The following is a 13,082-nucleotide window of genomic DNA, read 5'->3' on the forward strand; positions in this document are numbered from 1 at the left end:
ATATCAATTGTGGCACTGCTATTTCATAATGAAACAGAACTGAAGTATTAAAACATCATCTTACCTCATGTCTGCAAGCAGACTGCCAGAGTTGACGACCTTCTGATCAACAAGAATTTGGAAGGTATTGTCTGTGTTGATCACTGGATAATATATATAAAAAAATTAAATTAAATAACATCATGATTGTATGCAGCCTTGGGGATAATGTTTATCATAAAGTAAGAAGTTAATATTGTTTGAGAGTAGCTTTAACTTTTCAACTAAATAGAATACAGATCATATCTTTAATTCCTTAATTCCAAATGGATCTCACTCGTAGTCAGCTCTGGTCATTGTATAATTTAAAGCCTTTTGGATTTATAAAATAAAACCTTGTATTCCATAGCTAAGGACATGTCTACTCAAGTCAGATTAAAACATCTATGATACGAACTTACCTAAGGTATAGAGATGGACCTTCTTATCAGTGAACACATGGCTGAATGCCCCACTTGGCTTCTTGGCATGTTTCTCCTACAAACACAGCATTCAACAAAGTTATAATTGGTTATATCATAATCATAATTTATCAGATGGCATGAAGAATAAAAAAAAATTCACGAGTGTGTGCTAACTTGAATTATCATTAAAACTGTAGTCTAACCTACATACAAGTAACAAAATATGGCTCTAATTTTGAATACAAGATGCCTGATTCATCAGCATTTTCAAAAATTTAAAATACAGAAAACACTATTTGTCTTTGAACTACTGACATCAGATGTTGCATTCGAGCTATTTCAAAACTGTCTTGGAATGGGGAGCAATAGTTGTTTCATTTTTACCATTATGGCTCAAGGCGGAAATCTAGAACTGAATTCTGAGAAACATATTGTAACAGAGAAGCATTCACACAGTAGTTACATTTTGAACTTTGAGATATCTATAGCCTTTACATGTCAATGAATTTACTATGCACATTCATCAAGAAAAAGGTAATTTGAGTGAGATTAGAATCATAAAGTAATTTAACAAGCTCAACAGCTTAAGACAGAGAATTGGTGAAATACAAATTATCTTACCTCAAATTCACCAGTATTGGGGTTTTTATGCCTGAAGATGAAATGTAGCTGTGGATTGAAGAAAAGAAATTGATTGTATCATCTCTCCTTGTTTTCATATATATTTCACTGCATAGTAATTATTGTTTGGTCATAAAAGAGACTTTAAAATAAGAAAAACATTTCATATGCTTCAATAATTAATCCTTTTATAACAGGGGAACAAATTGAATGATATTTATTTACAAATGAGCTCCATAAGCTCCAGTAGAATGAGTACTGAAATGTAGATTCAGACTAAAGAAAGAGAATGGATATGCCAAAAAGTATCACTTATCTTACCTTAGAGTCTGCTCCACATTTATCAGGTCCGAACATAATGGTGTATGGTGTCTTATCAAATACAGCATCCTGATGGGAAAAATGGCAAAAGAAAATGTTGAACCTTTAATATAGTGTGATATATTCATGACAATGTAATATGTCATAAAATTTTTAAGAAAAAAATGTGAATTTTTGTTAGCTAAGTCTCTCAATGCATAATTGTAGAAAGGTCATAATGAATGATGGATTAAAGAAATGTATGGATTTTTCATTTTCAGTAAAATATATGAAAATAATTGATAAAAGCAAAGGTGAACCGCCAGTTGGTGTAATACTCACAAGGTCTTATATCACTTTGGCAAGTGTATATGAGAAAGTAAATAGATCACAATTTTATAATTTCTAAATAAAATCATAATAGGCATCAAATATAAGTCTAATCAAATGATGATTAAGGAGTTTGACTAACTGGAATAAGACTAAGTGATATCAGAACATGTGGCAATAAACCAAATTGACTTACCAAGGATAAATCTGGTGAATCAGTCAAGAGCTTTACATAAGCACCACCACAATCATGAGAGTTCTGGAACTTGACTTCATATCTAAAATAAAATACAATGAATGAAAACAATGCAATACATAGAAATGAATGAAAACAATGCAATACATAGAAATGAATGAAAACAATGCAATACATAGAATATATGTATTTCATATAACAAGAGAATAACAGTATACAGAATTAGCTTTTAGCAGGCCAAATTCGGTAATCTGATATTTGTCTGAAAGTCAATGCTGTAAATATCTCATTTATATGGTCAGAAGATTAGACAGGTAATGTATGTATTCCTGTTTGATGTTGGTGTTTTAATATTTTATGCTGTTTTTCATCAATGTGTTCATATGCAGTGTTGATTTCAGTAGTGAGTACATTTTTGTAAGTCTGAAGAAAAAAATGTACAAATTATGTTTCTTGGACAATAAGCCTGTTCACGGTTGTAAACTGCGCACGAGCAGAAAAAGGTCATTGGAGAAAACCATGAAGGTGGCTTTCAAATTCACTGACATAGGCATTTGTGATTTGATGATTATTCATGTATTCCTTTCAAAATATTCATTTTATCACATCCAAGCTGAAGATAGAGCCTTCATAATCACTGGTATTCAACAGTAGCCTAAACAATAGTCAAATGTACCAAAGGCAGACAATAAAACAGATTTCCAAACTTTATCCCTGATGTACTATTCTAGTCACCTGGTCTATACAATGCCTTTTGTTCTTAGAATTTGAATACTCTACTGGTAAAGCTTACGCAACATCTACATTTGAAAATGATAGTGCTTATCCTAATGAAAAATCACAAAGGTCATTTGAGAATAGTTGATCATGAGCTAACCGTGAACTGGCTTATATTTCATACATGTACACTGAATGATAAAATTATTACACCATGCTTGTGTAACAAATGGTATTAATGAAATATTTGATATTCATTAGGTAATGATGAGGAATACTTACTGGACTATGAATGGCTCATTATCAAAAACAAAAGGCTTGTTCAACTTGGCAGAAATGGCATGATGTTTGGCTCTTGACTGAAAAACAAGCAAAATAGATCACAAAAAATAAAACATCACTTCAGAGTGAAACACATTAAAACTTACTGGCTTTAAAGCTATATTCAACTCGGATTCCTTTTAAACATGATTTCCAAATCAAAGCCTAAATCCATTTTCACATTTTAATAGATACAACTGACTACCTGTGAACCATTTAGAAGTGACTGCACAAAGTTCAATGGATTTGACGGAACTGGTCCCACACAATAAACTTTCAACTACAAAAAATCTCTTTAAATACTGCTTTTGTCCCTTTTGATTTTCCTTTTGTCATCTTCATACATGAAGTATACTATAATTTTCCATAAAACACTAACTTACGAAAATAATAATTAGTTACTTGGCTGGTAATTTCACATTGACAAAAATAAATAAAAATACATAAATATGTGGATTTTTTTGTTATAACACAACAATATTCACAATTTTATTTGAAAACCAAGTTTTTTACAAGGTTTTACCAAAATCTAAATTGAAAATTAATTTTGAAAAAATATATATTTCCATACACATGTATGCAAAATCTTGTGTTTTTTATACTTTTTTCATTTGGAATTACATAGAGGATTTGGCCTCTTTTAAAACCAGAGTGTTTATTACCTTTAATACAAGTCCCATGTCACCAGCAAGCGGAGATGTTTCTGCTTCTTCAATGGCCCATTTCCCATCATACTTTGAGATATCTTCATCGACGCCATCCTTCTTTGCTTTGGACGGAACCCACCTATGTAAAAAAGAAGAGACATAACCATCATATCATTTGTTCATTAAGGAAGGGGAACGATTATATAATACTGTTGACAAATTCTTTTCATTTACCTATTTGATCCAAGTCAATCAAATGGCATGATACCAGTGATGATGCTACAATTAAGGTTGATTCTCAAGCACAAAATAAGATGGAATCGTTGGGAAAAAAATCAATGACAAAAAAAAATTGCTGTTGATCCTTTCAACCTGAAGCCATACAAGTCAGATACTGATTATGCTAACAAAGATAAACTCAGAATCACTTATGAAATTTTGAATTTTCCTTTATAGGTCTGGGCCACATTTAATATAGTTGTGAAAGGTATCATACTAATTGTTTCTTTAAAGTATACACACGAAGAAAATTCACGAAAGTGATGATTATAGACAAATTATGTATGGATGGAAAGGTATTGTCTTTTTATACACAAATACATGTATGTCGCTAAAAAGTCTTATAGATGTGGAAATGCAAGAAATGAAATTATTAGACAAAAAAAGTACTTTCCCTTTACAATGATGATCACAAAAAGTCATTATAAAATACATTTGATTCTTCGGTTGTGTACTTTATGAGTCATAAATGCAGCAACGGGCAATGCCACGTTGTAAAGGAATAGCACACTGTTTAGTAAAAACCATGGTGCATAAAAGCACAAGATTTGGTCATATTCAGAGTACCCATAAATCAAGTATGATGGTGTCATTGGCTTTACAAAGTTGAGATAAAGTGATCAACTGCAAATCTATAGGAGTAATCAACGTTATTTTCAAAATTGAAGAAGAACTTCTCCAAATGGCCATATAAAAGTAGTAGTCTATTTCTTTTATAAAGTAGTATGAAGAGACATAAAAGATTTACTTTGAGCCAAGAACATCTGCACTATCAAATGGTTCAGCAAAGTGATGTGGTCCTGATGGTTCGGGTGGTGAATAATCCACCTGTTCTATAGGTGCTACTTCTTCCTCTTCCTCCACATCAACATCCATGTCCTCTTCGTCATCATAATCCTCTTCATCTACATCATCTTGGCAATGGATAACAGTGAGAGATCCAAGAAGGAGGAGAGACAAAAGGATGAAATTCAGCTTCATCTTGATTCTGAACACAAAAGAACAAAAAAATACAACATATTCCTGCTTTAAAGACAGACTACATGTATTCCATTCAGTTATAACATCCCATTCAGTTAAGGATATCAATCATGATGCACACATAATATTGTGAACAGTTAATACATGTATTTTTAAGTGTTTGCCCATCAAACAAAATTCACTTGTGAACACAAAATAGACACTTAAAACTCACAAATATCATTTTTATTCAAGAAAACCATAATTGCTGATATTTGCAACAGAGAATCAATGGTTAGATGAAGATGAAAATAAAATCATAAAACACTCTATTTTGAGCTCTATGGATTCCTATTGTTCCATGTGTGATTGATATAGAAATGGGTCAGAATCTCTGAAAGGGGTAATCCTCATGCTGCAAGTCAGGTGGCATGTTCGGGTTCGGTTTGGCATTTTTTTCCCCGAACTTTGGTTCGGTATGAATGCAAAATCAAATTATTAACATATAAAAATAAAGGATCGCCAACTCTCAGACAGATTATCACATCAAAGCCAGCTACAGCTGAGTGTACGGACACGCCAGCGGATTGGCTGGCATGTTCGTACGCTGTAGCTGTGCTGACGACGATCAGAGAACCTGGCTGATCTGTTTGTCATCAAAATTCGTTATTTTTCGGCATATTTTTCAAAAAGATGGTAAGCTGAATGTATCTAATATAAATTTTTATTTATTATTTCTAGTGCTGCAGCCGAACCGCCGAACCGAACGGAAGTTCGCCGAACTTGGCACTTCCGAACCGGACCGAACACAAAGGCCTGGTTCGGAAGTTCGGTAAAGAAAAAAAAAAATGTTAACATGCAATGTGCAAGTATGATGACTACATACTAGATTTAAGTATAAAATTGAACAAAAAATATTGGTTAGTGATTGTGCACAAAGAGAATTCCACTCAATATATTTTTAAAATCCACTATGATAGCTCCCATCACGTCTTTGATTGAACTGTTATCAACTTAAGAATATTTTATTAACATAAATATATTTTTTCTTGATAAAATGAGGGGACATTTTGAAGCTTAACTCTGTATAAAAGTATGGTGTAATTACGTATTGCCATAATCGATCGTGATTGTAATCGGACCTAATCATTTTTTATTTAATAAAGAAAAAGAACCAGACATAAATTCATTCCTCGTAAATGACAAAGTATGACAGTTTCGGTCTATTAAATTTTTATCATTTTCAATTTTTTTTATAAACATGAATATATTTTTTTCCTTATAAAATGTGGGGACATTTTAAGCTTAACTCAGTTAAAAAGTGTATTTGAATTACGTATTGCTGTAATCGGACGTACATTTAATTGTTTTGTATTTGAAAAATAAGAAAAAAGACAAGACAAATTAATTCCTTGTGACTGACAAAGTAATGGTAAAGTATATATATTCCACCTTCTGAAATTTCCATATTAATATAAAAGATAAATAAATAAGAGATGAAGGAATGAGGGTGAAAAACAGAAAATATAAAAATTCAAACCAAATCAACGCATGTTCCCTGATCGATGTTCCAGAAATGGTTGGTAAGGAAAGTTGAAACAGGAAGTTCAAACAACCTGCTCTCGGTTGCTATTATACAGGTAAAATTCGTATTCCGAACTTGAAACGTTTTTCCATTGTCAATATTTTCTTAAAAGTGGTTTAATCTGGTCAATTACTGAAAATGAAATGATAAATTATCAGTTCCGTCTTAGTTCTGACGATCAACGCCGAGTGATTTCACAACACTAAAATACAGTGTAGTCCCATGTACTCATTTTCGTGTTGGAAATATGTTTGAAGTCACGTAGCGTCGATCTTTCTGGACAAAGAATGGACTGATATTTTATCTTTTTAAAGTAATTCATTGACCAGATTTCACCACTTTTGAAAATAGGGACTTTCTAAAATACTCATATTCTTTGGAATGTGAATTTTACCGGTATAACAGTTGAGTGGAGGTTGTAAGTCTACTGTTTCGACATTCCCGATCAACACTTTCCAATTTGAGAAGCTGCGTTGGCAATGACATCGTAATTAGGCCTGGGACGATTGTCATTTTCACCATTCGATTATTTCCTGAAAAAATAATCGAATGATTCGATTGTTCGTTGGGGAATCACGTCTTTTAAGTCACAATAGGTGACCTAATTTATGGTGACCCCCCCCCCATGAAGAAATCTCCATCAAAGTCACATGTTTAGCATAAATGAAAGTAGGCCCTTTTCCCTCGTTTCCATGATTTTTATATCAAAAGAAACTACATGAAATGAGATTAAATCTTTCAGTATATTGTTCCAATGATAATCTTTCCTAAATCAATGCTGTTACTCTGGCATCATGCATACATCCCTCCAAGTGCCACACCCCTTCATATGAATGAATCAGCCCAGATCAGCCCAAAGACGTAAACAACTCATTCATGAAGTATTCTTTGAGATTGACCCCAGGTGGAGCATTTCACTTGAAAAATTTCATCCCTTGCCCACACCATTTCTCCGCCCCCACTTGTGGCACTGTCCACGATGCTACACATGTATTTAAAAAAAAATATTTTGCAAAATATTTCATTTGAAATACCTTCAAAATTACGATTTTTTTATCATTTGAACCTACATGTATAACTGGGTCTATTTTTGGAGACTAGTCGAGAAAGTACTGGGGAAGACGGGCGCATGTTGGAATGTCGTTTTCATTGTGTGAGGGGGATATAAAAAGGTTGCATTGTTTTGAAACATGAAAGGAATTGTCCGGCTCCCACCCTATCTTTTCCTCTCTCTCTCTCTGTCCCTCTCACACACACACACACACACAGGTTTGGGAGGGGTCAATTCATTTCTGAAGTCATGACCTTTCCTGATAAGGGAACCACTGCCTTCTTCTTTGTTTCCCAAAGTTTCATTGGCTATCCGAAGGTCCAATCAGCTCAAGTGAGCTGGTTGTGTGTTTACTTATTGTTTTGTGCACGCAGACAATGACTTATTTTGTGTATCGACGGCAAGGTCGGGTGGGATTAAAATTTTCGGAGCGCTTTCATGTTGGTGTGTAACTGTGAATGTGATACAATCATTGATCATTTTTGAAAAATTACCTCGGTAACATTATAATTTTTAAACCTGTATGAAGTATTCAAAAACCGTTGTCATCGTTGTTTTCTTGTTTTTTTTATTATTACTTGGGTATTCGAGTTATCCCAATGTCATAATCAGGATCTACCGAACATTCGATTAGTGTAAATTTTTCTTTTTTTTTTTTTCGATTGGTGATTGGCGGCATGCCAATCGAACCATTCGATCAATCGATGTTTACTCCCAGGCGTAATCGATCATGATCAAACTACTTGAAATAATCATGAAAAAAATATTCTGATCTTTGTAATTCTGTTTCTGTCCTGATTCTCTCATTATCAATATTTTTTCTTTTTTTTTTAATTTTCATTTTAAAAAAGAAAGTAGAAATGACTTATTTTTTGTTTAAAGATTAAAACAAAAGAAAGTTCAACAATTTTCATAACTATTCTTTTTAGAAACAAAATTTATTATAAATATATGACAGATCATGCTGGAGATCACTTGTTTGTGGGTCGGCGATCTTTATTTTTTTATATGTTAAATATAATTTGGCATTTATTGCCGAACCCCGAACCGAACCAAAGTTCGGAAAAAAATTGCCGAACCCTGCCGAACCGAACCGAACCCGAACATGCCGCCTGACTTGCAGCACTAATTATTTCTTCCCTTTACACCTACAAAAAGCAAAATTTTATGGAGGAGGGTACCCTTGTTGTTGCTCCACCATTACGAGCCGGGCGAGCCAAATGGCAATGGCCGTCATTGTCATCGGCCTATGACGGAGGGGATGCGCCGCGGAGTCAGACGACGCGAACTCAGTCACAAAGAGAAAGTCTCAGTGGAGCATATCCCAGACAGAAATAAAACCATTTATCGGTCTAATCTCACTTTTACTGATCAGCTTAATAATTTCATCATCAATCAGGACAACTTGTCATGACACAGTCAACAAAAAAACAAAAGATCCAAATCAGGAAAACATGCACGGTTAACAAACCTGAGCATGCTGAGCTGGGCCTTGACAAGTTGATAATGCTATGAGTATGATTATAACTAGACCAAAAGCTTCAGTCTCTGCATTTTGGTTGTTCCGCTGAACTGCGTTGGCTCCACTCACCATACATAGACTGAAGTGGTTGGGGGTCCGTGGCTACAGACAACGTATAGTGAACTAGCGTTTTATAGATCGCGATTTAAAACTGTTTTTTGAGCGAAATTTAATGATATAAATTCAGGGAAATACAAATAATTTAAGTAATTGCATACCTTGGACCGGATTTATTGATAAAAAATCCACTGGATGATTGAGAAATCTGTCATCTAAGCCATTTTCTCCTGACCTGACGGTTTATCTTGCAAGTTGCCATCTTGAATGACGTCATTATCGTTAATGTCTCGATATATCGCGATTATAACTATTATCGTTTGTCTTCGTGAGTGTATCGTATCGTATTATTGCCTTGTCATGCCTTGTAGGTGTGCTGGTGGAATGCAATATCGATATCACATTCGTACATTGTTGACGCTCTCTCCGTTCGTTTGTAAATATTTCATAGTTTGGCTGCCATTTTGACCTGTTTTCCTGTGTCGTACCCAACTAAACATCGGTAAAGTATAATTTTCATCTATATCGTTTAAAGAATGTTAAAATAGAATAATTAACTATTTTGAATGTTTAGTTTTTATATCCTTAGATTGTAACCTCGATGAGTTATAGAACCTCAAACTTTGGACTCTGGTCGGACAAAGGTGCTAGTGTTATAACGAATGGGAGCCCACACGGACACTTTACCGTCGGTGAATGGGGATTACAGTAAAATGTCAGAAATTGTTGAATAAATCCCCAGAAACGACGGTTATTCCTGTCTAGATTATAACAAGCAAAAATAAAATCATGAAAATAAAAAATCTTTCTGAAAATGGGCATTCGGGCTTGATCCACAAGTCAGCAAGATTACATTCATCAACATGGCAACTTCGATTTCTCAAGACAGCTCAAGGTTATGATATAACCTTGTTCTCACTTATATCTCCATATGTGGCAAAATAAGGGTGGCAATGTTTGGCTTATTTTCTCTTTTTTGGGGGGGAAAATGCTTGATTTTTTTACACTGACAGTTTCCATTACACCTATTATTCATATAACTTGACCAGTAGAGGCACACGGCCAATATGGGAGACTCTCCAATAGGGGAGACAATCTCCCACATTGGAGACTTGCTTTGCAAAAGGACAAAAGAAACAACACCAACAAAAGCATGATTTTTTCCACCCAAAATTTTGTCTCACTGAGGTCAGAAGCCCATTTGTTTTGTGTGTGATTGACAACAAAAATCCTTATCAAAACAAAAGTAGACGGTGAAAAGGGTTAAGTTTTCATGAGGAATCTGCTTATCACATTTTTATTTGCCGCCAAGGTAATCCTTTTGCCGCAAATGTAAACAAAGGAAATTGGTCTCCAAAACTGGAGACTGTCTCTGAAATTGGATACCCAAATTCTTCACAAAAGTCTGATATTGGAGATAATCTCCCACACTGGAGACAGTCTCCAATATTGGCCGTGCGCCTCTACTGTTGACTCTTATTTAAAATTAAATTTGATTCTTTAATTATTTTTTCTGAATTAAAAATAGAGATCAAAAAATGAAATTTTTCTTGCCATATTACTTTCCACCAATAGAGGGCATACAAAAAATATGCCCAAAATTCAAGTTTTTGAGCACTTTGGTGAATACAAAAATTATTTTCAAGTTACTAATGAAAAATAAATTGCAACTGTAGGCCTATGGAAATCAGTAATTTGGATCACAAAAGTGATATTTTAATGAATTTTTTTAAAGTGAGTGCTCTGTACAAGATTGGCATACCATAGTCCTACCTGTAGATTCCCCACAGGCAGGGTGGTAGCAGTGAACAAGTGACATGATCATGATGATCACGACATGACAAGCACAAATTACATTCCACATCCATTTCTTACACATGGGACTACACACAAAAAGATTATCGACTACGCTCGACATCAAGTCTTCAGATTTGATTCAAACGCACAATTCCACGAATAGAATCTACAAAATTGGTTTATGTACAGGTATACACAAATGATGATGTTTTCAATGCCATTTTCAGCTACATTCGTACACTAAATCATACTAAAAGGGGTGTGTTCTCACCTTCACGCCGGCGCCGGTAATCTACAATGAACGTCGTATCATCACATGCAAAAACCATTGCATAAAATTATCGCGTGGAGCACGCTGACTGGTCAAATTTTGTGTGCGTTAATTCCAATGTGTAGAAATGAGAGACGATATTCCGATGGTTCATTTGCGTTGCCAGTACTTGGACTACTGATCGATGGCAATTTTAAAATGTGTTAAATTCTGTCTTATAATTTTAAAAGTAGAATTTGATATTTGAAACTGACAGACGTTTAATCTATATATTCTAAATGCGCTGCTACTTTTTATCTGGCATAATTGTACCGAATCGTACATTAAATAAAAAAAAGAAAGGGGGGCGGGGAGGGGCACAAAAATCTAAACCTAGCCTTAGACCGGGACCTTAGACCAATGAGATGGGCATCGGGATTAATCAACCTCCAAGGTATCACTTAACTTGGCAGTCAATACTCCCGAGGGAGGGGTACTTAGATTTGGTTTGGACGGGGGTTCGACTGATCGAAGGAAAATCCATATACCCATCGGATATTTACGAGTCATTTGGGCTAAAACGGGTACCCATTTATATTAGGGATAGAGGTAGATCCAGGATTTTCAAGGGGGAGGGGGCACAATTTCCCACCAAGCAAAAAAAAAAGGTTATCACCCATTTCGTTTACCTTAATTGGAGGCATGGACCCATGTTCAAGGCCATGTTTAGGGATTTTTCCAGCATAAAACCATACCCATCATGTTTAGGGATTTCTTCCCAAAAAGTGACCCATTCCAGTGGCACATCCCCGTATGCCTTATTTCGCGAGTATACCCCCGGGTCAATATAATGGTACGTGCATCCAAGTCTCGATCCAAGGCCACGTGTCCATTGATAATACCTACAATGTAGCCAGTAAATTAATAATATGGGTAGGCCTATATTGTTATTGATCTAAATTATATTGGACATCCAAGAAGTTCGGGAAGGTTAATTTTTTCCAGGAATCCGGAGGAACGTGATTGCTCTGAGCATAATTATGATGGCCAAGTTATTTCATTCAACCCTATCTTAAGCAAGAAGGGAACTTGTACTTCATCACACATATATAGAGATAATTTGAGCCACAATTGCTTTCTGACAAAGTTCGAAGAAACAAGTCATTCAGACGTTAAGTAGCTTTGAATTTATTCCACCGTGCAATCACTCATCGTATGGGGTATTACATGCAGGAGTGGATCCAGGATTTTCCAAGGGTACATTTTCCCGAGGATTGAAAATTCGACAAGTTTCAAAATTTATTGATCAAAATCCACACATATTAGATCATTTTCAATTTACAAACACTTATATGGACAATTACAGTGAAAAATTACAAATCAAATATATGTATAAATAAATATAAATACTAAATACATACAAATTATGGTTAACAATTTGCAAGGAGCCCTAAAACATATTCGATACATATTCAAATCAATAACTGACCGTATAGCATAGGTAAAATTATTTTTTTTTATACTTTTTTTCTTTTCAAAAGGATCTTTGCACGATTTTTAAATATGTTAATTATACTAGGCTCAAATCACATTAATTACACGCAAAAAAGGTATATTACGACATAATTCCCATATAGTGACTTTTAAAGGGAGGGGCACACTTCAAAAATTCTGCATGAAAACTGACAAGAAAAGGCTGACGTGCCCTTAAGTTCCCAGGATTATTACCGGGGTCTTTAGTACTTAGGTACCCCCGCCCCCCCAAAAAAAAAAAAAAATAAAAAAATCTGGCCTTCCCCCATTCCCACCTTAAAAAGTTTCTATATTTTTATCTGTCTTTTTATATAACATGTGTAGATTTGTTTCATTAATATTTAATTTGCAAATGCATACTAATTGAACTTCTTGAAATATAATTTTCATTAAATGATGAAAAAGATTCACTATCAGGGGCAACAGAAGAGTTTTGAAAGTGGAGGCCGGGCGGCTGAGCCAAAAGCCCGGGG

General features: G+C 34.6%; 1 protein-coding gene across 1 annotated transcript in view; it reads right to left on the reverse strand.

Annotated features, from left to right (window-relative positions):
* The window catches only part of LOC121407138 (calnexin-like), a 41,023-nt gene extending 29,818 nt beyond the window's left edge, over positions 1 to 11,205 (reverse strand). The window contains exons 1-9 of the mRNA XM_041598078.1: positions 11,098 to 11,205; positions 4,603 to 4,842; positions 3,591 to 3,714; positions 2,890 to 2,966; positions 1,891 to 1,972; positions 1,386 to 1,454; positions 1,065 to 1,112; positions 441 to 516; positions 65 to 143 (exon numbers count right to left, since the gene is read on the reverse strand). Of these exons, the coding sequence (XP_041454012.1) occupies positions 65 to 143; positions 441 to 516; positions 1,065 to 1,112; positions 1,386 to 1,454; positions 1,891 to 1,972; positions 2,890 to 2,966; positions 3,591 to 3,714; positions 4,603 to 4,835 (788 nt within the window). The 5' untranslated portion in view covers positions 4,836 to 4,842; positions 11,098 to 11,205. The remainder of the gene's footprint in view (positions 1 to 64; positions 144 to 440; positions 517 to 1,064; positions 1,113 to 1,385; positions 1,455 to 1,890; positions 1,973 to 2,889; positions 2,967 to 3,590; positions 3,715 to 4,602; positions 4,843 to 11,097) is intronic.
* Between the last annotated feature and the right edge of the window lie 1,877 nt (positions 11,206 to 13,082).

This window comes from Lytechinus variegatus, chromosome 1 (assembly GCF_018143015.1).
Source record: "Lytechinus variegatus isolate NC3 chromosome 1, Lvar_3.0, whole genome shotgun sequence".
NCBI lineage: Eukaryota > Metazoa > Echinodermata > Echinoidea > Temnopleuroida > Toxopneustidae > Lytechinus > Lytechinus variegatus.